Source organism: Blennius ocellaris, assembly GCF_963422515.1.
Source record: "Blennius ocellaris genome assembly, chromosome: 13".
Lineage (NCBI taxonomy): Eukaryota > Metazoa > Chordata > Actinopteri > Blenniiformes > Blenniidae > Blennius > Blennius ocellaris.
Window position 1 is genome coordinate 15179163 of NC_137662.1, and position 26333 is coordinate 15205495.

The window sequence follows — 26333 nt, forward strand, 5'->3', positions numbered from 1 at the left end:
ATGCCTTGAAGCTGCTCCGTCAGATGAAAATATGGCAACTGCAGGCTGGGGATTTTTTTTTTTTTAATGTTTCAGGCCAAAGAGCAGCTTTAATGATATTTTTCAATCACCTAAAAGCTTTCATAAACTCCGGTAACTGCTTAAGCCTACAGTCCCCTCAAGAGATCAAACGATGCAAAAGCAAGAGGCACAAGTCATTTTTCTGCTAATAGTTGTAATATTTGTCTATATATTTCAAGCCATTAACAAAATATATTTCTAACAGATCACATTTAATCTATTCCTTGGCCGAATAATCATATGACAGATTCCCTCCCCCGCTTAGTTTTCTATAACATAACAGCAGGGGCGGAATAGTTTGACAATGTTATGAAATTGATTCATTCTTAATCAGAGAAGTTAGATATCTTTGAAGATGCATCAGTTTGAAAAAAACAAAACTGCTTCCATCTTAAGTTTATCAGAAACACACATGCACACAAACACACGGGATGTATGCTCACATTAAAGTGTACACCCACATTTGAGGATGTTTATGCACACAACACAATTGGGAGTCCAAGCGAAGAATATAAAAGTATCCTCTTCAAGCTTTTCCTTTTCTCTTCTGCATTTTCCTTCCCGACAGCGCCCCCTTCTGGGCTCCTCTCACCATGCCCTTGAACTGGCCCTGCAGTTTGGCTCTCTTCCTGTGAACAAACAAAACATGTGGAGGTTTTAACTCATGTCCACTTGGTCGTAAAGCATTTTCCAGCAGTGCAGATACCTGCGATTAAGCTGGGCCTTCTTCAGCGGAACATAGGCGTAGGGATCACATTTTCCTTGTTTCTTCACGTCTCCTTTTCCTTTCTGAAATGTAAGATGACAAAGTGGATGCTAAGAATGAACGTTCTCCAAACAACACACCGCAGACCGGATACTTTCAAGAATGCACAACGCTGGGCCCACCTTTGATTTATAATCAGCTCCAATGTCCCTCCGGCCTCCAAGTGGTCTGTGGATTCCTGAACCCCCAGCTGGTGAGAAGAAAACGCCACTATGATCAGCACTCTACTGCATGTAACAGGTCAACAGGAAACAATAAAGCATTGATTATAAATTACCTTTATATTTTGACTGGGGTTCGATGTCCATGTCGTCATCAAAGTTGTCATCCTTAAACTTCCTCTTCTGGGTCTTTCTCTGAGAATGTTTTCAATGGTCAGAAGGTAAACAATCGGCAACAAAAATAATCCAGTGGGTGAAGACACTGTGCTTCAAATTACTCACATTTTTCACTCCAGCCTCTTCTAAAATATCGTCCATCTCTCCCATCCCTGTGAGAAGAGCGACGACTTATTATCAGTGTTGTCCAGACAAAGAGCAACAGACGACAGATCTGCTTTCGTCTCACCTTTGTCTCTCTTTTCTTCCTCTTCTCTGATGACAAGTCGACCGTCTGACGTCACTTTGAAGCCATGCTCAACCTTGGCGCTCTTTTTCAGGTCTGGGTTGGTGGCTATGAACGAATCAAAAGTATGCAATGACTGACTTGCTTTCTCTTACTTGATGGCGCTATGGAAAACACAAGGAGGGATGGTGTGTTACCTAACACTCTCTGAGAAACCTTGGGATCCAGGAAGTTAAGAGGGTCGTCTTCCGCTCCCTCTTTGAGCCAAGCTCGTCCCTTCTGCTGTTTGCCTGCTTTCTTCTGAGATGCACGAGGCTTCCCTTCATCCTCCGACAACTCGCTGTCTGACTCGGCGAGGATTTCCTCAATGCTTAATAGGAAAGAAATTAATGTGCTTAGGACTGAAATAATGTTTACTTTAAATAGTTTAAGGGTACATTTAAAAAAATTCTGGAAAAAGTAAAATTTTCCACAATTTCATTCATTGCAGTCCAACAGTGAAATGCTCATATTTGGGATTTTTCCAAACAATCTGAAATACTTCCAAGCCTATAATTATTGTTTTTTACAGTTTTCGCATAAAAGCCATGAAGAAAAAATAGACAGGACAATATATGGAACAAAATCACAACGGAAACAAGTTATATTTGTCAAATACCTTTCATTCCTTTTCTTCTGCGTTTCCTCTTCACTTTCCGAGTCATCCTGGTCCTCAGAGGCCTGTTTGCGCCTCTTGTTGCGAGCCTCGGCTTTGCGGATGTTTGCCAGCACCTTGTGGTGTTCTGCAGGCAGCATGCTCTTCACCAGCTCAAAGCTGAAAGGGCCATAGAAAGTCAGATCAGTCGATCTCCATCCATTCGACAAAAGGACCCAAGTAATTCTGGAACACTTACCCAAACTTTCTGATAAACTTGGTGAAAATATTCTTCAGTTTGGCTCTGAAGTGTCTTCTCACATCATCGTTGATGTTTCCTACACCCTCCATCTGAAAAACAGTGAAGGAGAAATCTTCTTTTACCTTCCAATGATGGGACTTAAACTGATGTTGTGGCTGTTTCGTTGTCCGATAAGGCTGACTCGGGCAAAAAGCTTGATTTCTCTCCTTTTTTAATTTTTTGGGGAGAACATAAACAGTCTCGGCGTTATAGATGTGAGAAGTATACCTGCCATATCCTGGAAGTGAGAATGAAAGTAAAAAGTAATGGGCAACCAATTTAAAAAGTATGTAAAGTGACTCCAAGTAACCAGGATGTGCAGTGCATACCATGATCGTGACATGTGAAGCCAGTGTCTTGGAGTCCATGATGAAGAGGATGACCTTGATGAAGCCTAAGGCAGCTTTGACTATTTCTCTGGTACGGGACGACAGCAGCAGGCAAATGTTGTTTAGCAGCTGCTCCATGCTGCTCACCTCGATCGAGTCTGAGAGAGAAAAGGCAGCGGTTCTAATCCAGTGGGCAAAACAAAATCCTGCATCACCTGCAGCAAACTGGGGAATTTCATCAGACCTACCTTTATACTCAAACACCAGACGCGTCAGTGCCAACACTGTACAAGTGACCATGGTGACTGAGCCCATGAGCCCTGCATACACCAAAACCAGATACTGGTCCATGGCATCTAGTTCAGACAGAGACATGCTTTTAATATGACATCTCTGAGCTCCACATCGCAAATCAGCAAGATAATCTTTCATACGTGTAATATTACCTTCTTTATTCCCACAGAAGCGGACAAAAGCAGATCCTATTTCCACCAGCAGAGCGTAGGCGCTCTTGCGAGCCCCAGCAGACACCTCTTTTGTACATATGATCACCTAGAGGGAAAATGATTTAATACGAACAAATTCGTGGGTCTGTAGCAGCCAGGGCTGTCAAAGTCATTTCAAAATAAAGGACACATCTGGCCACGATTGATTTCAAAGGGGAAGCAAGAGAAGGAAGATGGCCTTTAAGATAGTTGGTCAGAAGACTTTACAAAGAGACAAAGCTACAGTATGTAAAGAAAACACACTGATACACTCTGGTCTGTAACGGCATGACTGGCACTCTCTGTGATGATATATCATTTGGAAACTTGACACTGCAGTGTTGAGAGCTGCCAAATCAACACAATTGCTTGTGTTTTATTCCTGCCCCCCTTGTGGACTAATTACAAGTAGAAAGTTATTTTATTGAAAAATTGTAATTCATGTCAGTTTAAATCAGACCCTCTGGTATTCATATTCATGGTGTGTTTGACAACCCTTTATACATACTTCACAAGAACAGAGAATTTGGTTCTCTTGGGAATGTAAAAAAAGAACAATGCCTTTCTCGTCTAACATTTCTGGTTTGGCATTTCTTGTAACTTCTTTTTGAGACATCATCCAGAAAGAAACCCCAGAGCTGAGCAAACACAATGCAACTATATTACTTGCTATGTTCGTACCTCTGGCAGCAGGGCGGTGATAAAGTCTTTGTGTTCTTCATTCAGCCTTTTGACAATATGGGTCAGACACTTGAGTCTCGGCTGAAAAAGAGCAACACAAAAGCAAGATACAATTAGATTAACGGTACGCCAAGAAACAATATCTCATCTAGTGTTGTGTTCACTTCCTTTCCATGCAGAAACACTGTCCTCACCCTCTTTGCTGGAGAAGCGGCACTCTTCAGTGTTTCGAGCAGGACAACTTTGAGTGTATCGAGATTAGATACAACAAACGATCGACACTCGTCTCTCTCTGCTCCACACATCTCCTCCAAGACTCGGTAGGCCTTTTTCTGCATGCCCGGGTCTTTGGTCTGAAAACAAGAGCACCAACGTGTGCAGAGTTAAATTAATTACTTAAAAAGAAAACATGCCTTTCGGCACGCTGTGTATCCTGTGTATACTCCTACCTCCAGATATGGCCTAATTAACTCAAAAGTTTTAGTCATGGTGGCTTCATCTACAAAGGGAGCCATGGCAATCACAAGGTCCATTACCGACAGCCTGAGAGGAGACAGAGAATGAGGCACACTTTTATTCACCTTATGAATATTAACAGGGTGGACATGGATATTTTTAGTCACAAATACTTTCATATTAATTATAAATACTTCACACAGTTTTGTTTTTGTTGTCCAGCCTGAAGTAGATGTTTTTAAGTTTAAGAATTGTTGTTATGTGACTTCCATTTCACAGAAGGATGAAAATACAACAGTTACAGAAATGATCAGTTGTGTTTTATGCCAGATTAGATGCAGAACCTGCACATTTACAAGGGTTGAAATAGTCATACAGATGGAGCTGAGACAACACATTCTATCGCAATCACTGAATCAGCAAACTTTGCTAAAAAAAAATTAAAAACCCAAATAAGCCATAGAACACCCAGCCTCTTTTCAATCTGCCAAATAAAAATAAAATAGCGCAAATAAGTCTTGAATATGTTTATGACCTTTGTGCATAGATGTGTACGTTGCTGCAAAACAATTGTACACAATTCTTAACCCAACAGTCTCTTTATTCTCTAATTACTTTTTATTTACTTGATTTCATTACTTTCTTATTCTCTTTGAATTTACAGTGGTATATGTGTTATACAGATGTCCACATTATTGTCCTACCGTGTGAACTCGGTGCTCTCTGTGCTGTTCAGTCTGTCCGCGGCTTTTTGCAGGAATGTGCAGGTCATCTGAAGAAAATTAATAGAAGAAACTTTAAACCATGCAAAAATACTTAAAACTAATTTCCTTAACATGAACCATGAAAAATGTGAGATGCTAAATTCAAAAAACACTGAACATACCTGCATGTCAGTGACGGTCAAATAAACCTTGATGGTGTCCAGTATGGCCATCCTGTAGGTACCAGACTCTCGAGCTGCAGGTTGTTGGCTGTACACATTGAAAAGTATCGGCAAGAAGTTCTTGGAGAAGCGGCCCACTTCAGCCTTTTCTTCATCTGCAGATTTAAAGCAGGAACAAGTATTTTTAAGGGTTGGTTCAAGAGAGTCAAGCAGCTGCAGCAGACTTAATGTGTCGTGTGTTTCTGTGAATGCGTTCGGCTTCCCACCTGTGGAGCAGCTCTTGTTGATGACGGTGCGAAGAGCCTGACACACTGTAAGTCTCAGGTCTGGTCGCTCGTTGATGGCCATGCCAAGTGTGCGTGCAAGACTTTTGAAGGATGCCAGAAGATCCACAGGGCAGGTGCAAAAACCAGGAAGCATGGTCCAAATCTGTAAAAAAAATATATATATATGTAAACCACTTCCGCCTGGGAACCGACTCATTGGGTTTATTCACACTTTTCTGTTCAGCATAATGTTAAGAAAAGGAGACAATGAAGTTGGGCTACCTGAAGCTGTAAAGTCAGGTAAACTTTGGCCTCAAGCTTCTGTCCTGCTCCCTCCAACTCTTCAGCTGCAACACGAGAACAGGTTCATTTGTTTGGTACAAAGGAAAAACCGTTATTTGCATTGATTCTCATCATTATGTGGAGCTTGTGATACAACACGTACCTCTCTGCTTGAGAGTATTGGCCAGTGGGAGGAAATGTGACGTAAAGAAACCAAGATGAGTGTTCTTCACATGATCTCGTATGACCGGGACCAGCCAGCTACGTGGGAACTCCAAGTCATCACTGACAGAAAGAAAACGTAGGTCATTAAAACACGCGGGGATAACTTCATGTCATTATTTTGTTTGCATGCAAGGTGTGTGCTGCTCTTACTCATAGCCAGTTATGTTGAGAGGCACAGCACCGAGTACAACTTCAGGCCCCATGCTCTCCACAGCTCCGCCAATAGCCAAGTCCAACTCACCACTGAAGGGGAAGTGTGGAGTTGAACGCAGGTCTGCCAGAGACTGCAGGGACTGTCCAGGACAAAAAAACAAGGGCTTTGGTAAACATTGTTGTTTTTTGGTGCGCGTACTGATCACCAGAGCTGACTATACCTTGGCCATGATGGGGTGAGCTTGTTTCCCTGCAACCCGGTAGAAACAACCCAGGATCTGCAGCACAAATGGCCACGAGGCATGGAAGCGATAAGACAGACCTTCTTCTACAATACTGAAAGACACAGGCACAGCCACAGTGATCAGAAGCTGTATTCCCACCTCGCCATACAAAACGGGAAAAGGACATACGGTAGCTTCGCAGTTTGAGATCGTACCGAAATATTTTGCAGACGTAGGACGAGTTCCCCGCAGAAGAGGTGGCAGTGACCATGCCAATGTCCTTCATGTGAGGGGCGACGCATTCAGTCAACAATGTCTGAAAGTGATAAGAGTTTAATTAGGAGTCTATACACCTGGGTAAGGAAGCAGTGCTAGTAAAATCAATAAAACCTAAAGACTTTGCCAACCATTTAATCAAAAATCAAAGCCAAAGTAGAGTATCAGGACTGAAAGACACATTTCAAATGCATCTTCATTTAACTTTGTATTTTACCTTGAGGGCGTTGGTGGCTGCAGAAACCACCTGAACATGAGGCGACAACAGGCAGGACATGGCAGCAGAGAAGAGGCGAGGGAGGTGACCCAAACTCAGAGAACTCTGCAAGCTGCACAAAGACAATAGAGGCTGCTCACCAACAATCTGATGACTCGCAAAACAACTTACAGAAACAATGTGTTAAATTGTTGAGAGTTGATGTTATTACCCTGCGAGGTGAACGTGTGCCTTCTCCATGACTGCAAGCCAAGCCAACAGAGGCTGCAGGTCATTCTCACTGGGGAGGTAATCGTACAGAGCCTAGAAGGGAGAACTGAGTTTAGCCCTGTTTCCAATGCACAAAAAGTGCAAGGACAGAACAGAGCACAGTTAAAATATAGGCGGGGTTGAGAGCTCCGCAGAGATAAGACGTTGCAACAATAATCTCAGCCGGGGCGGCTGACTTGGACCCTGTGAATCCTCCGTTGTCATTTACGTACTCCACTACACACTAGTTTTTTCATTAATTTGTATTTTTTTGCAGCCACCGAGCTGTAGCTGCAACTTCCGCGTTGGTTTCTGAGACAGCGAATGCCGGCCGGCCCCAGTGACGTCGCCCTGGCAAAGTGAAACCGGAGTGCGCTCTGGTGGCAGAAAGCCGGTCGGCTCCAGGCACTGGCAACATGATAGCCTCGAGTAACAGACAGATGTGGAAGGCGCAACTTCTGTGTTGGTTCCGAGAGAGCAAAACACCGGCCGGCCCCGGTGACGTCGCTCCAGCTGTGTGCCACCTGGAGCGCACTCCGGCCACGAGCGCGGACGCAATGCGAGGACGGACACCCAGGCTTGGAGCAGCTCCGGTGTCCCGACGCACCGTGTGTGGACGCGGTTCGAGTCCAATGGGCGCGTTGCATTACGTCGCGTCTGGAGCCGCTGACCGGCCAGTACGTTTTTGAAACAATGACAAAGTATTGCTTCAAGTATTCCCTCACCGTGATGATCTGTGCGTTGAGTTCTGGCGACAGGGTTGAAGCATTTGGCTTCCCACTGAACAGCTTGTGAAAAGCCTGCATGGCACTGGCGGTCACCAGCTGCATGCGGAGAAAACAAGAACTTGAGTGAATGTCAATGGACAAAAGTGAATTTTGGTGCTTCAATGTGAATTTCTTTCCTACCACATGACTGAGTGTCATCACTCGCAGCAAAGTCTCACAACAGGACTTCACGGCGCCCAGAGGAAATGTCCCAATTAACTCCTTCAATAGGCCGAGCACGTGGAGCGTGGTGGTGTCTTCTTTGTTGCCTGTGGGAGGAAAGAAAGCATCCAACCATAGAAATAAACAAAGTTTATGAGAGTCCCAACAATCAGGCAGAATTTTGTGCTACTTATCCATTAGTACAGTACATCATAGCTCCTTACCCCCTGTTTGCTCCATTTCTTTAATGCAGAACTTGGCTGTGGTAGCAGCTGCTGGGTGATTGGCTGGTGCATTGTCAGTAAATAGGAAGTCACTCCCTCTCAGAATGGAGCACACACCTTGCTGTGCTGCTTTACGGACCTGAGAGATAAGTCAGCTTTATTGTCAAGTGTGCTAATATGCATGACATACAGCACAGATGAAATTTCAGTCCTCTCGGACCCACCGTGCAAAAAGGCACATCAAGCATAAACACTAACAGCACCCTATCGACAAAGTGTTTCTCAAATGCACCATCATCCTGGTTCAGCGCCATTATTAAGAGGTAAATGCATGTAATGATACATCATTGAAACCTCAAAGATTTTTTTGAATACAAATTTTTAAGATCCTTTCCACCACGACACATTAACAAATAACCACAGAGCACCTTCTGTCGTGGTACCAACCTTTGGCTTGGTGTGCACTGTAAAGCTGAGCAGACCGTGGTACGCCTGAAGAGTAGATGGATACGTCCAGACCGATACATCCTGTTTCCTTAACAAAGTAGCCAGGCACGACAGGATCTATACACCGGAAACACCGCAAGCCATTAGTGCTACATGTTTGACTAATGATTAATAAAGGGATGAGAAGACACTATTTCCACTCACCCATCTAAGTGCTGACGAAGTGTCAGATGTGGCCTCTTTCGACATGACGTCCATCAGTGCCTTGGTGGTGTCCGAGAACTTGGACATGAGCACTGGAGCAGGAACCCTGGCAGATTCAATACAGCATGAAAGTAAAATATATTTCAAGTCATATTCACTTGGCTTAGACATGCCCAGGGAGTTTACTGTGTCCTACCGCTTCATGACTAGGTTTAGGAGGTATGCCACTGCTGCCTGGGACTCTGCTGAATCCACAACCTCCAGAGTGGTCATCTAAACAACGAACAGACACAACGCGTCTGTAAATACTAGGTAACATATCACAGTTTGGTCAGTATTAGAAGGAAGCAACACTCACCAAAGCAGCAAAGTACTCTGTTTCAGTCTCTTTCCCTCCTTGACTGCGGATGACTTCAGTAACAGCTGCCAACACTGCACAAATCTGAAAGGCAGAAGACAAGAAAACGTCACATCTGCAGGAAACCTCTTTGCTATTTGGGGTCACATTTTGATATCAGCTCCTAGAGATGTTAGTCACGACTTCATTACTGTCCTACATATTTGTGAGTAAAGTCTTGCCCACCGGCCAGATAAACAGAGCTGACAGATAATTGTGCTGCGATCAAACGAGCCAATATCTGTCCACATACCTCTTTGTGAGCAGCTGAGTTCGACTCCCAATAGCGCTGCACTTTTCTGAAGGTGAGGTTGGAGCAGTCCGACAGGCCGCTGAGGAAGGTACCGGATGTCCTTTCTGAATGCATCTCATCCGGCTCTTCTTCCATACGTGCATCTTTGCGACCTGCACCAACCTCCAGTGGACCAGCCTGGAGCTCATTGTGAAGCTTTAAAGCATCGACTGTTAGATCGCTCTTTTCTGTGGAGCAAGAGAAGAAATCACCACAATTGGATGTAATCTTAGTTTCATAGGTTCCCACTTTCAAGCATCAGACTGGGAGTTTTTCGAGATAACATACAGCTAATGAATGCATGAATAAACAAGTGTGCAGATATTATAACTGTAAAAAAAAAACCTGACAAATTAAAACTGATTTTTTTGTAAGGTTGACTGATTAACCCATAACAACGTTACTTATAAAGATTTGTTTAAGTTGCTGCTGCTACAACAACTGTCTGTCCTTCCATTTTTAGTGATTCACTTAAATAAAAACCAACAAGGCAATCTAGCCTGCTGTGCAACAAATATTGAGAAATTGTGGTATTGGTGTGGTTTGGAGGCAATTACAACTGTTACACTTGGAAATGCGTGCTTGTTCTATCAATCTTACTTCTCATGAATACAAAGTTCATGTATACAAATTTTAACACCATCAATGAAACATTTGGAAATCAATATCGCGAAACCTGTAGCCTGACCCCAATGATCAACAAAGCACGCCTGCGGGGCTTGAATGTGGGGCAATCACGTGTCTTAAGTAAAACCAGCTTTCTAATTCACCGTGTTTTAAAGCACATCAACAGTACTGATCAGTTGTTTTGATACTGTGAAGCAAAATCTGCTTTTAGCTTTTGACGCTGCAGAAAGTAGCTAAGCAATGCTCGGAACTGAGAAATTAAAGAGCGTTTTAAATAAACTGACACGAGAGAAAAACACGCGAAGAATGTTCAGCTTTAATCGCATTGTTGTTCAGACGACGCACATGAAGTTGGCTGACTTTATGCCGAGTTAAATGGCTAATATTAGCTGCTGTTAGCAGTAGCCCCAGACCCACGTGTAATGGGAGGCTCACCGGTGGGTCGGCTGAAGTAGCGGCTCTTCGCCGCCTCCCGGAAACGACTCGTCTGCGGGTTGGAGTCGCTGCTGTGGCCTTTCTTCCACCGTTTCAGTTTTGACCCGGTCCCGGAGCGAAGTTTCCCCGATTTGACCATTTTCGGGGCTCAAAAATAAAATCACGTTCCACCAGCTGCCAGCGATCCGGTCGCGTACGTGATGACGTCATACGCCCTCTCTCACGCTTGAGCTTCGGGCCACACGTCATTTCACGTGTAGATGGCGCTATTTACACACAACACGACGTAACAACAGCAATAATAATAATGATAATGATAATGATAATAATAATAATAATAAACAATAATAATAATAATAATAATAATAATACTTCATCAAAAAGAGACGTTTCCTTAGAAATTAACTAAATATAATAGTCAGTACTTCAAATATCAGTTTACAGGTAATAATGGCCATATTGGTTTGCAATATTGGAAACACGTAGTCATGGAAACAAATTAGATCTGTATGTATTTCAGGACCATCATGTCCTGAAGTCCTTAAAAGTCAAAGTTGCTATGGAAATGGTGTGACGCTGTTATTATTATTCTTCCATTCATTATATATGTACATCTGTGTACATATGTACATATGTACACAGATACCATGGTTAGAATTTTATAAATTATTGTTTCTGTATAATAATTGATTTACTAATGTATATAAATCTGTGCAAATGTGTAAATATCGGGTAATATGAATGAAATCCAAATTCTTTTTGGAGCTGAAAAATAATCTAAACATTGTCTTTAGAGTAAAGAAGAACAAGGGGTGCTTAAAATGATGGTGCCATCTCCACAGAGCCATTATCTTGAAATGAAAAAGTCTTTCCAGGTTTATATGAATAGACAGAAACCACAGATCCACCAGGCAAGTTCTTTCAAAAACTTCATGCAGTTGTGTTGGCAAAAAATTATGGAGTGATAAAAAAAAACCTATGAACACACTCATTAATCTCTCGTTTGCCCTATACAGCCAAAATAAAATATTAAGCCAAATGGTTTTAGTTACAAGCTATGAAAATTGGAAGAAAAAAAACAGAAAAGCAAAGAACCATTGTTATTTACAGTATTTATTGATAAGTTATTCAAGTACAGTGAGCATCGTATTGTACACATAAATAAAACAGCTTGTTTGGAGTGATGAAAAACAAGTCTGATCTTCTCTTTTAACCTGCCCTCCTCACATTCTGTGTCTTTCTAAAGAATAAACAGCTGTGATTTGAAGGTGTAGTGTGCACATGATTACATAACCAAACAACACACGATAGTGAACCTGATATTTACAGTTTTCAGAAAGAAAGAAAGAAAGAAAAAAAGCAAGAAAGATTTTTTTAACTGGGAATTTTCATATAAACCATATATGATTGTTTTGACAAGTACACCTACAAAGAGACCAAAGGAACACGAGAAGGAGTGGAACTCATGTAAATAACAGATCTGTGAGTCGATGTCTTCACAAACAGACGGACAGACAAATAAATGGAGGTGTGCATCTTTGAGCTCTACTTTAATCTAAAGTGTTTCAGTGCTTTTCAATATTCTCACTTTGTTTGGGAAAAAAAGGAAAAATAGAAAAAGGAGCAATATAAAAGCAATATTTCTTCATTATAAAAATGTACACAAAATGTCACTACAGTTCCCCACTGGAAAGTGATTTCAAGCCCTACTCTTGTTTTCTGGCACAACCGTTGTCTTTGCTTCCCTTCACTCCCTTTGGCTCATTCCTCAGTTAACGATGACTGGAGGATTCATATTGACAATCACTTGGACCACAAAGTCCTTCTGGATCTTGGCATCTTGCAGGCGAGTCTTGTCAGTCAGAAGCTTCCCGGAAAAGAACCACCTTTGGCGGGTTACGTCAATTTCTTCCTGTTCTTCCAATTGCTTCTTCAGCTCAGCAATGGAGTCGGCCAAGCTGGCTGTGAGACGCACATCCTTCCCTAAGAAAGAAAGAAAGAAAGAAAAAAACAATCTATAAATAGAATTGACACAGATTTCTGAGCAAAAACTAAAAAGCGATGAATTTTTAATCAATCTCCAGCCCAGATCTTTCAAGCAAAGAAGGAATGGTCTCACGCACAGAACATGTTGTTTAACATTTGTTTTATGTAAAAAGTAAATCATTACCTGTTGACATCCGCACCCGCAGCTGGAATTCCTGTCTGCACGGCGGCGGCTGAGCTTGTTTCTGTGTGGGGTCACTAACTTTGTTCTCACTGGACGTTTCAGTGATGAGGTTGACAGGCGGGGCCAGAGTGTAGGCTGGGAGTTGGTAACGGTTACCCAGTTCATCATAACTCTCTGTGAGAGAGCCTGCGAGAACAAAAACATGACCAATATAAACACACAGTTGTCCCCCACCCAGAAAAATCCTCCATTCAATAACATCAAATAATATTTCGACAACTATCATTAATACCACGGTGGTAGAGCCTGTCACAAAGATATCAATATCATCAATGTCTTTCAACTGGAAAAGCATTTTAAAGCAGAAAGCAGTTCTGCATATGAACAGATGAATATGCAAGGCCAGTATTTTTCCCCCAACTAACTCTGACATGGCTTACTGTGCTTCAGTGTATTCCCAGCGGTCATGCAGCACTGCGACTATTATATAACTATTACAGCATTAATCTCTGTACAATTGATGTGTGGCGTTCTGCAAACTGTCCTTTGATACTGTGGGAATTATTATGCTGACCTATGCATTTGTGCTTCAGGTTGCAGGACAATGACAGCTTATGCTATATAACTAGTTCCATATCTGGGGTATGTAGTTACATACCATGTGGCAGAGTAATGCAGGCTCCATCCACTATCGCCTGTGCTAGCTCCAGGTCATTGCACTCTGCGGCCAGAGCTGCTGCTCTGAGTGCATCCCAGATCTCTTTCCGTCCATCAAAGGCCGGAGCTGTGTCCCAAAACTCGTCCCTCTTACTCCTCAGCTGGCCCTCTGTCATCGGGTACTCACTCTTCCACTTTGGACGATCCTTCTTAAGAGGCTCATTGCGTCCTGAAATGTAAAAAGAATATATATATATATATATATACGTTGTCATTACTTGATACACCTGTGATGTATATTGCCCTAATGTGAATATTGACAAGCAAAAATTCTGCCAACACAAGTAATTAGTCTAAATCTTAAATAGCCAGTAACATCTGAAGATCATCACAGAGAAATGTTTATTCAATTAATTTACTTATTCACTTGACAGGGGAATTTCCATGTGACTAAGCCACAAAGTCTTCATTTGTTGTCAGTGATGGGTTGCTGAACATGGCAAAGTTGAAACAAATGTGACGATCAAAACAACTACTTCCACATGTAATATAATATAAAGATGTTTGTTAAAATATTTAATAAAGGAAATCCATGAAATCTGGTATGACATTTTTGTCCCATGCATCATATTTACACATAAGCATGTAAATACCAGTGAGTTCAGAGGATGATTTAAAAAAGTCTACAGTCCGACACTAAAATATTTAATTTTTTTCAAAAGAAACCCATTAAAAAAATACCTCATTATACTATCACTATGATACTAAACTTCCAATGTTAGCTGACTGAACTTAGATACTACACAAGCCAAGGCTTTTTTTAAACAATCCCACCAGCAGTGATTTTGACACCTTCTGCAAAGGTTTCCATGCTGTCATATGCAGCCAATGTACCAAGAACCGCAGCTTGATTCACAGAGGGAGGAAAACCAAAGTGATTATTTATAGTGCTGTGGATTACTGCAGTGGCTAGTAACACAAACATGTGCACTGACACACACACACACACACACACACACACACACACACACACACACACACACACACACACACACACACACAACCACACACCAGTGGATTATAAGCATTAATCGGGTTCCACAAAACAGGATTAATCTGCCCCCATCCCAAGGCATTGGTTGGAAAGAGGAGAACCGCTTGGCCAATGAAAGGCTGCAAAATCGTACAAGCCAACTGCAGGTGAAGTACAAATAGGAATCCATTACAAGTCAATTATTGCATCATCACATGATCCAAGATAAATAAAGCCCTATCTCAAAACAAAAATTCAAATATTCAGGCTTCAGTAAAATAATATTATTTTTTATCATGACCATTCTTTTTTCCCCAAAATGTCTTTACATTTGCACAAACCATTGAGGAGCGTACAGTGGTGGTTTCATGCCAGAGAAATACGCACGTGTAAATGACACCATTGTCTCCAATCCTTACAAAAATCCTGTCTGCCAGACAAGGGGAGATACTTTCATTAACTGCACAAATTATGTCATGATGACAACTGAATCCATGAGGAATGTGCAAAAAAATTTAACTAGTTTATGTTGACAAGGATATAATCTTTGAAAAATGCATTTGGTTTCTAATTTGATGAACACTTCGTGGATCGAAAGAATGAATGTTGGCACTGAGCAAAACTCGCAGGGCTTGATTGTTTAACAGGTTTGAGCATAGTGTTACATAATAATTTACAGGAAATGTCTGCTCGTCTTTGGTCTGTATGTATTACGGGAACAAAAACCACAATGATCGGAACTTAGTGCCACCTGCAGCATGTGAAGAATGTATCTGTCGATCACGTTGTTGTCAATCTGACCGTCTGCAGACACCAGTGTTGACAGTTTGGGCTCACCGGTAACATCAGCTACCTGGAAACTAAGATTAGCTGCTTCCTCTGACGACAGTGTATCAAGTTTATTTTTCCTCAAGGTTAAATCTTCCTGAGTGATGGAAAATGTTATCTTTCTACCAACCTAATTGGAAGAATAAACTTCAGCCAGGTAAATTAGAAACAACAGCTTGTCCTACTATTACTGCTGCATAATATTTAGTAGCCGTGGTCTTTGTGAAAAAATTATCACATATCCTTGATATACATACAATAATGCAAAAATCCTGATGCGCGTTTCTTCATTCTGCAACTCATAAATCATCAGAATGATGGCAGTCTTGATTAAGGTTTGTGTTTATGTAGAAGGCTGCACTGAAGATAGCTGGTGACCTTCTTTTAAATCCTTTGTTGTTGTTGTTGTTGGTGGTGGTGTTTTGTATTTGTATCAGTTGTTCTATATTGTTCCATTTCAAGTGATTAAATATTTGAGTTTCAACTGTGCCGTGTGAGAAAATCATAACAACCCCATACGTACAGAACTCTGATGTGTTATGATATATTGAATATCAGTTTCAAAAGTCAGAGGGTTTACTTATGCGTGAGTGCATAATCACTAAATGAATACATGACCATTAACAATAACCAAACGGACTAAGAAGATGGCTGGATCTACCACCATAATCATCGACTTGAATGTGGACATTCCTTGGGGCCATTTGCCCCATACTGTAACCAGTGTTTACCAAGGCTATAACATCAGGGGTGTTCATGGGTTTGGCACATCATGTCTCGTTTCTTCACTTGCTAAAATCATAACAAACCAATATATACAGAAATCCAAGTAAATGTTATGGATCTTTGCACAAATGGTACAGACTCTCAACACAAACCCCTCAGGGACAAAGTATGACACGCATCCATTGAACTGCACAAACACAATAACAAAAACTTGTGAGTATTTTTTTTCCCCTCACAGCCAGGAATCTATACTATATACTTACGTTTAGGCAAAATCTTAAAAGGGGTATTTGGAGAGTGATGGTAATTGTATTCCCTGGAGTTCGGTACTCCCATAGCTGCTCTTCCTCTCAAATGTGATGCACAGTCAAACGTCTGTACATCAAAAGTCCACAGGAATGAGAAACAGCAAACAACTCCAGAAAAGAAGACAGTCCCTGATATGTCCAACAAGCCTTCTGCAGATTGATGGAAGCGGCACCTGTTCTCGTTCACCAGGATGTGTCAAATCAACCGATGTCACACTTCCCCAGTTGCTTGAAAATGATCAAACTCCCTCCTTTTTTCAAACACTCCTGTGGCCCAAAATATCATTTAATCAATTCATGGAAAGACGCTCAGTATGGGCATGGCAAGTTAAATGTCCTTGCCAAAGGTACCTTCTTTACAGGACAGGTCTAATCCTATCAGTTCTATTTAGAGACAGGATAGAAATACCCAAAGGCTGTGTGCTAAACCTATTAGCAGATAATAAAACCCTTGTCAGACCACTGCAGTGTGTTTGAAAGAGACGTTACTGTATCTAGGGAAACAGTTCCCCACAGATGATGTCTTTTTTTTAACCGAGACTTTGCTATCTATTCACAGCTAATGGTGACAGAGGCAGTGCGCAAGTGCAAGATATGAGTCGGTGAAAATCAACTGAGAGGTCAGGTCTGAGTAGCAGGTAAATTGGCTCTCTAATTGCATGACTCGAACAGAAGGGGAATCATTCACCAAGTCGGTCAGTCCCTGATAGGAAAACTCTGTGCAGGGCCCTGCTTCTGCTGGTGCTGCTCAATGCATAATGCATGGCACGCATTTGTTCAGAAGGAATGGATTGAACAGTGTTTATATAATCCGTCGCATCAGAGGAGGTCATCAACACAGATTAGATACATTCCTAAGCAACAATGTTTGCGATACTTGGCAAGTAGAACTAAGACTGGATGATATGTGTCATCACAACACAGGTCCACCTCAAGTCAGTAGAAATAATATTTATCAAACATCACTTTTTTGCTGATGTCAGACGTTGGTCTTTCGCTCCTAAAAAAACTGAAGTAAATAGACAGATAATTTTTGGTTTTGCTGTGTTGCTTCTGGACAAGCAATGATCATTATGTGATCTAACTTGTACAATGCAGACCTCAGTGCTGATATAGCAAGAGCACACAAAGATTATGGTCCTTCAAACCATCTACACAAAACAAACATCAATAACAAACATGTGGTTATCGACAACGACCAAATGGTGACATTAAGCCATATGTTTAAACAAATCCAAATCCAAAGATTTGTGGTCTTAGTGTGGTCTTGCACCAGGAGTCAGAATACAACACCTCACTGATGCATTTCCCAGCCTCAACTCAAACTGCCACCCTTCAGATTAGAAACGATATCCAAGAAACAAGGCTCAAACTATCAGATCGTCATCTCATGGCACAATTTGGTGACGCTTCATGTGCAAATGAGTAAGAATGCATGAACACTTTTTTGAAGATGATGATGTATTAAAAATCAGTTTCAAGAGTCAAGTGTGCTTGAATGCATAATCACTACATGAATACACGACCATTAACAATATAGAACAGAGTACACTTTTTTTCTTACAACATATTCATTTGCCAACATGAAGTCAACAAGAATGACACTATAGAGACTTGGAGTCTTTTGTCACATACTGTAACCACTGTAACCACTTGTTCGTTCACTCGTAAGTGTATTTGTTCCATTAAATGAGAGGCTGCTTTCCAATGTGTCCCCGCTTCCTACCTCCACGTTTTTTGCTCCTTGTCGAGTTCCGGGCACTCCCTTGTCCATCCATCCTAGTCCTCCCCACACAGCCTCCCATCACTGTCCCTATATGTCAGACCAAAGAAAAAGAAAAGATGATGAGGGTGTGTGTGGTGCTTGACACAAACAAGATAACATTTGAAATGCACGTGAACAAAACTGAAGATGATATGAGATGCATTTATTTATTTTATTTACAATACATCCTTCATGCATCATGAGGGAATAACGGCAGCTCAGCACTCCTTGTTCCTGACTGGTGTCAAGCCAGCCCCCACTTCAGAAAACACAGTCAAGCCAGCTGCTGATCTGTTAAGCAATGCAAAACCAAAATTCTGATTTCTATTCTATTCTATTCTATTATTGTACTTGGATGAGTGCCATCCTGAGATTGACTATTTTTAATCTGACATGAAAGGAGTGTTTGATAACAAGGAATTTCCTTGAATTTCAGTCAGAAGTTAGAGGGAATTGAGCCGAGATGTGCGATATCAGAGGCCTCTTATTTTGATATGCCACATCCTGAGCTGGCCTACTATTGATCTGAAGTTAAATAGGTTTACGGCAACAGAGGGATGGGATATAATATGATATAATAAATATAATATAATATAATATAATATAATATAATATAATCACTGCATGAAAGTGCTTTGATTATTATTTTGCTTCTGCAGGTAGTACGTTTTAATTAATATTTCTTTATTAGCAGTAGTATTCATTTGTGTTGTATATTAACTTAAAGAAGGTGAGATCTCACTGACCATTTCAAAATCCTTGCCTGGCTTGACCATGAGCTTGACTGTTTTCTAAAGTGGGAGGTCAGACTGGCTGCTGTGTTTACGTCACGTGTACCTCCAGCTGACCGGGGCACGCGCCTCAATCTCACGCCTCCCTCTGATTTCACATCCACACGTTCAAACACGCTTTTATCCACTATCACAAACCATGTAGTCTGCAGAATAATTCACAAAAGAGCTGCCGTTTTAAGAACAAATACATAAAGATATCTCTTACAGAGTGTTTGGTGTGTAATTGATGACAAAAAAATCTAGATTTTCTGCGGCGACGTATTTTCTTACCGGATATCCAGTCGGCTAAATTATGCATCCGTCTGCAGTTTGCTTGCCACATCCGAACTTGCTTTTAATGAAGTTCTAACGGGATCCCGACGCGACGATCAGCGGCAGAGGGGAGCTGGACGATGGGACGACAGAGCCTGGAAGCACCGGGGCCTGAAAGTGTCCGAGCAGCGGAGCTGGAGGGCTGCAAAGCCTCCGCAAAAGCCGCTCAAAAAAATGCAATCAAAATTCTCATTCCTCTCAAATCATATTGAACAGAGCTCCACCAGCACAATCCGTTCAGACTGATCTAGTATTAAAGCTTTAGCAGTCTGCGCGCATGCGCAACTTTGACCGATTGCGTCACAGTGACAATGGGAGAGAAGAGACGATTCCTTCAAAGCAAACATGTTGTATTAGGAGTCATTTTTTGTTTTATGTCATTGCAAAACCGTACATAATTAGTAGACTATAAATTACAAACTTTGGATTTCAATGTGTCTGGGTTTTATTTTTCTCCACAACTTAAAATAGCTACAAAGGGTAAATTCACATTGGATTATGCTGTGTCTGTTTGGGAAGATGGCTGTCCTGTTTTAACTTGAGACAAAAATAGAGGCAAAAGGTAGCAACAGAAACCCTTGCATAGCCAAATGCTCAGTGGTGCCCACTTATTGTCCAGCATGCTTTCAACGTTTCCCACTGCATCACACCTAAATATTATAAGAGTAAAATCACCCAACACTGTGAAATAATGACAATTAGTAACTCACACTAACACTTACAATTAGGTGTGTTTGGGTATAGAAACATGAGGACTGTGGCCTTCAGTGACAAGAAATAAAGATCACTAAAGTAATCTGAGACACCACTTAACGTGAATCGATAATATGTTTGGATTGAGAGGATTTGTGTCACGTGAAGCAGAGCATCTACTCTTTTTGGGATGGGTGTCTGGGTGGGGCTGGCGTATGTGAAGAAAGGCAATTTGAATAAAACTTAGAACATGATGACTCAGGGCATGGAGGTAATTGCACTGTGCATGTTACGCCCCGCATGACATCCAGCTATTATGACTCTCAGCCAAGAACACATCACAGCATGCCACTGTAGCATACGGCCACCGATGCTAAAAAAAAACAAAACAACAACAACAAAAAACAACAACCATATGTTACAGTTGAACCAAAACCAAGAAAATGAAAGCAGGAAAATGCAACATCCTAACAATGACCAGTGAGAGAATAGCAGGTTGGACACTGACATCTACTGGATAGTGGAACATTGGCAGGTGTGTTTGCAGTCTGACAGTGGGCGGGGGTGTGCTGAGCGAGGTGAAAGGGTTATCAGACTGAAGTCTGCCATAATCCTTTAATCTTATCCCTCTCCATCCGACAACCTTTTGTTTCTCTATGCTCATCTTTTGGGGCTCCAGCACATCTCCTTTACTTATGACTTATTCACACATATAGTGACACATTCACACAACTGATGTTTACTATACAACCAATTTCGTAGTAAGAAGAAAAAGAATTGGTTTGCTTGAATTTCATTAAACTTTCACTGCTCTGAATGCCTGTTTCTGATACAATGTATTCAAATGAATCTGCAGATCAAATCTGGCAAGGATATCATTTAATCCTTCACTCGCAGCAGCACGTGTCTGGGCCTGGCCACGTAATACGGTGACATAACACTTGTGTGCATATTGTCATGTGATCCTTAGTTAAACAAACTGACAAACAACTGTGTTTGAAAAATAATTGGAGAAAGTAATCAATTCGTTGACAGTGATTCACACCATGATGAAATCTGATTACTGCGAGAGTACAAACATTGAAAAAAGCAAGGTAAAAAGTTTTATTAACTTAACAGATACAAAAAAAAATGGTACTCATGGTACTGTCATAATCACAGAATGTTCCAAAGGAAAATTTTAGACTGCAGTGGAGAACTGGTGGATGTTGACTAAGATATGAAGATAGACCACTGTTTCACCAACTGAAGAGCTTTCCCTCTTTAAGAGATTCAAAAAAATACACATGTTCATATAGTTCATCAGATAGCTCAATTAGTTTATGTGTCTTAGAAAAATATCAAACCTATGATAGCACAAGGTTTGTAGTCAAGTAAAACCAGTTTACAGAAACGTGTAAAAACCCAGCAAAGAATGAATGAATCACTACATTTTACATTGCTGAAAAATGTAGATTGCAGGAGGAGGAGCTACGTCGCAACAGGTTATTGAGGTACTGGAGGTTGGAGAGAACTCATGTCTTCAAAGATTCTTTTATCCAACTTGATAAAGTAGGTTGACAGAGCAGAAAACTGACAAACCTGGCAGTAAATATGCCTGAACAGAGTTTGTCATACAGATATCAGGTCATTTTGAACTGAGAAGATGTTCCATGTTAGGCCATCACCGCAGGGAGGGTGTCCAGAGGGGAGGAGAACTCGTGTCACCCAGTGACTACAGACAAAAGAGATGCTTGGGTCACAAAAAGAACAAGGCAGTGATGGATGCACATAGATACCTGTACAAATAAACCCCAGTTAAACACACCTTCTCTTCTCCACACCGAGGAAGATTTTCCAGTTATTCAGCCTTCCATAGTGATAAGGATTTCGGTACACCTGACCGTTAAAGAAAAAGAGATGGAACAGTCAAAGAAGCCACCAAGGCCACAACCATGTATTCCAAAATGTTTCTTTTTCTTTTTTTTCTCCAAAGCTTACCTTTCCTTTTTGGGCCATTCGCCTTGTTTCGCTTTTGTTTGTATGCTTTTCAATGCTGGTCTCGCCTTTGGATATGAGTACTGCATGCCAAATGGTTAAAGCTCCCAGAGTCAACCCCGCCGTGCTGAGAGAACAAAACATCTTTCATTTCATTCATTGTTAAAAGCCAATAATCCTGTAACAATCCCAAACTAAACTATTAGAAATAGAGTTTCTAGGAAAGAAAGGTATGTACATTATACAAGCACAGCTAAACAAAATAGGAATATTTCTGAAAAGCTTGTTTTATCGTTTATTCATATACTTTTTAAAGCATTGATTGAATGAACAGACGTTTTTTTTTGGGTTTTTTTTTACAAATATAGTTGTGTTTACTTAATAGCGGTTTCGTCAACCTAAAAGGCTAAAGGGGAAGATAAAAACACGTGGTTGCAGATTTATTGTCAAAAACAAATTTCAAGATTGACTTTTCCAAGAGGTCTTGAATGCACCACAGCACTCCAAGTGCACAATGGTCTGGTGCAATTTGCTTGTGCTCACCACAAACTCCATGGCAGGATTCTGGATTATATTATTTGCCATTATATTGTTTTCAAGACCATGAAAAGCTGACGTTTGTCACGCTGCTCGACCCCCAGACGTTTCGGGAAAAGTAGCCGCTTTTTTATGCAGCTGCATAATAAACCACAAAATTATAAATATTTCAGTTTATGTCTATCAATCAAACAAAAATGGGCAAAAAAATGTAACAGTTTGTTCCATTGTATTCTCATTCAGTTCTAAAACAATGGCTACTGATTTAAAAAAAATTGTAAATGTGGAATCCTGGAATATGCTGTGGACTATTTATAGTAAATGAAAGCAAAATACTTAAAGCTGTCATTACGTTTTTCACATTTGTGTGCAGTTATTTTCATGTCTTTTGCATTATCAGTTAATAAATTAGATCACAAAAATGCTCAAAATAGAATCTGCTTATTATCCTCACACGCACTATTTCATATTCATCCAGTGTGAACACATTACAAACTCAAAACATGCTTCAATTTATAATGCAAGTGAAGTGCGGTAGCATACGTTGTCAAATAGCGATATTAAATTCTTGTTTTACCTGGTGAGGACCCACATGTAGATGATGCTCTTATGAATCATTTTCTCCTTGAATGTGTATGGTGGTGGAGCTGTCTGATAGGTACTCTACACAAAGATAAGAAGAGCATGTATTACACAATTACCTGAGAAAAGAAAGGAAATTAAAAAAGATGAGCTTAATTAGTTGGGAGCATTGCGGCGAGAATATACCTGACCAGGAGGAAGGAGCCCAATAAGAATCCCCATTCCAGTAACTGGTATCCCTGGTTTTTCCGTATCCAAATGCTTAAAGCGCTAATGGAGCCGCCCCAATTCACAACCCGAGCATTAAAGACAAGAAATAAAGGCCAAGTCAGTAAAGTGAAGCCCCACACAAAGAGATACCCCAACCAGGAGGGAGAATAGTTTTAACAGGGACAAATAAGGGACAAATAAGCCAAGCAGGGAAACAAGGAACAGCAGTCCAATGATCTCACCTCCAGAGCACTGTACGCATCTATGAACAGGTTCCTGCCACTGATGCTGCAGTAAACACAGCCCAAGGTCATGAACAGACAGAAGGAGAAAAAGTACCGGTGATTGAAATGGCCCACACAGTTATTTAACCAGGCTGAGGCAGTGACGTTAAGGAGAGTCACAATTTTTTCTTTTTCTTTTTCAATAATCACTTGGAACAGATTTTGCACAAAGGATACGACAGTGGTGGTCCATTTTCAAAATACACCTGTGAAGACAAAAGCAACTAGTTGGTGTGGTTGTATAAGATTCTGGGAAAGTTGTATTTGAAGTCCTTTTAAAGTTGCTGAGATGTTGGCGATTCCCACACTTATAAATGAGAACTATTTCCACATTCATGACAGAGAAAAAGAACGACGAAATTAACTCACTGGTTACAGATACTACAGTGATGTGTTCTCGCTGGTTTAGGCAAGATGCACTTCTTGCAAACTGAGACGAATGGTGTGTCTGTAAGTTCCTGCAAGAAAAAAGAAAAAAAATTCTCATGCTTTAGCAAAGAGCCTGGATTTTCACATAAGTAAAACTATGGTTAGAATCTTGAAGCCACTATCCTACCTTAGGGAGAAACCCAGGCGAAGTCTTGGTCGCTTTGTAGTAATGGAAAGCGATCATGACGATGATCCAGTTACCGTAACACACGTGCCACGCAATCCATGCAGGAGAGTAGGTGTTGAGGACCAGCGGCAGGAGGACGACGTAGGCTATCACGACAATGGAGCTGATCAGAACCACCACCAGAACTACAAATATCTGACAGGCAAAAAGAACGAGAATCAGACAGCAGTAGGAAATCAATGGAATTATTACACGTTAAATGGATAACTTCATATTTATACAACACACACAAGTAAACAAAACATATTTCAACAAACGAAAAACTTTTTGTCATTTCCTATGTTGTAAGCAACTGTAAATTCTAAGCCCAAAAAAAGTATGTTCACCCCTTGTTGTAATATGACATGTGCAAGCACATCATCTCAAAGTACATTTAGTACAGAGGATGCACTCCTCAGAGGTATTTTAGAAAAACATCTACAGGCTAAAAAGAAGCTGTTGACATATATACTATTTATATCTATGACTATAAATGCCATAAGCTTTCGCCAAGCATATGTGAGGTCCACAGCAGAACGTTTCCAAAGGGAAGCATAGCTGCATGCTGTACGTTTGCTGTTGTATAGCGGTGCAAAGATAAAGCCAAGATGGAATTCCTCCCCCAGGTTCAGCTATCTTTAATCTGCAGCAACAGCAAAAGTGATTAAAGAAAATTGCTGTCAAAAGAGGTTCAGCAAGTTATTAAGAGTGTTTTCCACAACACTGACGTGTCCACCTGAAAAGTAATTTAAGTATATTCATCCAACACTTCACACATAAAAATCACAAAGTCCTTTATGCCATAAAAAAACCCATACTATTTGTCTGTTAGCACGCTACGCCCATTGTTCCTTGTGACGTAAAGAAGATAAGATCATGTTTTGACAATGAAAATGCCTAGTAATGAGAAGTTCATTTCAACACTTGTGTTTTTTTGTTGTTTTTTTTTTTTAAATCAACCATATGCAAAATATGCACGTTTACAGATTACTTGGCTGCATAAAACAATGCTCACTCACCACTCCAAACCAGCGGGTGACATATTCCACGGACCAAAAAACTGGTTCAAAGAGTGAGTCAAAAACCACATCTGAGTTGGTGTGGGTGTTGAAGCAAAGCGACTGCAGCAGCAGCCTCATGTAAGCCCATATTTTCCTAATCCACAGAGGCAGCTTGGTCCTTCCTCTCCTGCCACAGGAGCGGAGCCGCACACATCGCAGCAGGTGGATCACTGAGCCGGGACACCACTTCATCCTACATTTGTGGTGTACATGCACCTGAGAAGAAAAGAAAAATATAGACGCGAGTCAAACACGCATATAGATATGAAGGATGAAGGATGAAGAAATGCGGATATATTTAATTCACTGCAAAAAACAAAAAACTGGCTAAAGACAGAGGGACAGAGTGACTTCAGAGCAATTATAACTTCAGACACTATATCCATCCTTAAAGATGGGTCTCCGGAAAGACAGAGTATAGTCCACTTTTGACACTCACCAAATGCTGATCCTAAAGACTGTTTATCCAGGTCTTGGTCCAGTTATTAGCTTGAAATACCCCACGCTTGAACCTCTTCAGGGCCAGCTGCAGTTCAGAAGGGTGGAAAAAAAAAAAGGTTTAATGGGCGCGTACAGCAAACATGTCTGGCAGTAATCAGACAACCGCCCGTTTATGACATGTGTCAAAAATCCAATGAATACATAGCAGTCTTGCTTTGCTGCATTCCAGACAGGGTGGAGCCTGGGAGGAGGCTTCAGGAGCCACATGAGGGGGCAGGAGCAGCAGTCCTGGAGAGAGAGGATGGCAGGTCCTCTCCATCAGGTCTGTCAAAAATCCACCTCCACTGCCGCCTCACGAAAACACGGTTGACTCGATTTGTCCGTGCTATGCACGTCGCTGAGAATCAGCCAGCTGAATCATAGCGCTCCCTAATCCTTTTTGTTTGGATGTCACACACACTGTTTACCAAACATCCGAGGCTGCGCCCTGCGGTTCCTCATTCATCCGCCAACAGACGCCCCCCACTCATAAATTAATACTCACTGCTGAGTGAAGACGTGGAAACAGCCGAGCCCTCCTCTCTCGTGGACATTTTTAAAACGATTTATTGTCAGCGCAGAGAAGCAAGATCAGGGACCTGTGACAGCAGATCTGGAGCCTGCATCTCCTGCGCATGCGCAAGACAGAGGTCTCACGATAGTTTGATTCCGGAATTTCACTATATTAAAATGTTTAATTAGTATTCCGCAT

At 41.2% G+C, this 26333-nt stretch overlaps 3 protein-coding genes across 3 annotated transcripts; all 3 read right to left on the bottom strand.

The window, feature by feature from the left end:
- Window positions 1-170: 170 nt before the first annotated feature.
- rrp12 (ribosomal RNA processing 12 homolog) lies at window positions 171-10794 on the bottom strand. Its single transcript, XM_080508035.1, has 34 exons — window positions 10610-10794; window positions 9509-9735; window positions 9217-9300; window positions 9055-9131; window positions 8859-8964; window positions 8655-8771; window positions 8208-8346; window positions 7963-8090; window positions 7780-7878; window positions 7017-7108; window positions 6806-6917; window positions 6528-6628; window positions 6310-6424; window positions 6086-6228; window positions 5874-5995; window positions 5711-5775; window positions 5429-5591; window positions 5163-5317; window positions 4981-5048; window positions 4270-4363; window positions 4015-4173; window positions 3821-3901; window positions 3101-3206; window positions 2903-3010; window positions 2655-2812; window positions 2284-2375; window positions 2049-2204; window positions 1588-1760; window positions 1394-1498; window positions 1270-1316; window positions 1104-1182; window positions 949-1016; window positions 767-849; window positions 171-689 (listed from the first exon to the last, which is right to left on the bottom strand). Exons 1-34 carry the CDS (start codon window positions 10746-10748, stop codon window positions 587-589), a joined length of 3864 nt encoding a protein of 1287 aa, XP_080364161.1. The 5' UTR covers window positions 10749-10794; the 3' UTR covers window positions 171-586.
- Window positions 10795-11778: 984 nt separating this feature from the next.
- On the bottom strand, window positions 11779-19432 carry ubtd1a (ubiquitin domain containing 1a). The gene is made up of 5 exons (XM_080508180.1): window positions 19161-19432; window positions 18058-18144; window positions 13438-13665; window positions 12780-12965; window positions 11779-12592 (listed from the first exon to the last, which is right to left on the bottom strand). Exons 1-5 carry the CDS (start codon window positions 19210-19212, stop codon window positions 12378-12380), a joined length of 768 nt encoding a protein of 255 aa, XP_080364306.1. The 5' UTR covers window positions 19213-19432; the 3' UTR covers window positions 11779-12377.
- A 1553-nt stretch (window positions 19433-20985) lies between these two features.
- On the bottom strand, window positions 20986-26218 carry zdhhc16a (zDHHC palmitoyltransferase 16a). Its single transcript, XM_080507669.1, has 12 exons — window positions 26127-26218; window positions 25581-25667; window positions 25100-25357; window positions 24042-24236; window positions 23855-23943; window positions 23663-23691; window positions 23444-23577; window positions 23178-23261; window positions 22987-23072; window positions 21876-21999; window positions 21703-21773; window positions 20986-21609 (listed from the first exon to the last, which is right to left on the bottom strand). The coding sequence occupies exons 3-12, from the start codon at window positions 25331-25333 to the stop codon at window positions 21507-21509; spliced, it is 1149 nt and encodes a 382-aa protein (XP_080363795.1). The 5' UTR covers window positions 25334-25357; window positions 25581-25667; window positions 26127-26218; the 3' UTR covers window positions 20986-21506.
- Window positions 26219-26333: the final 115 nt, after the last annotated feature.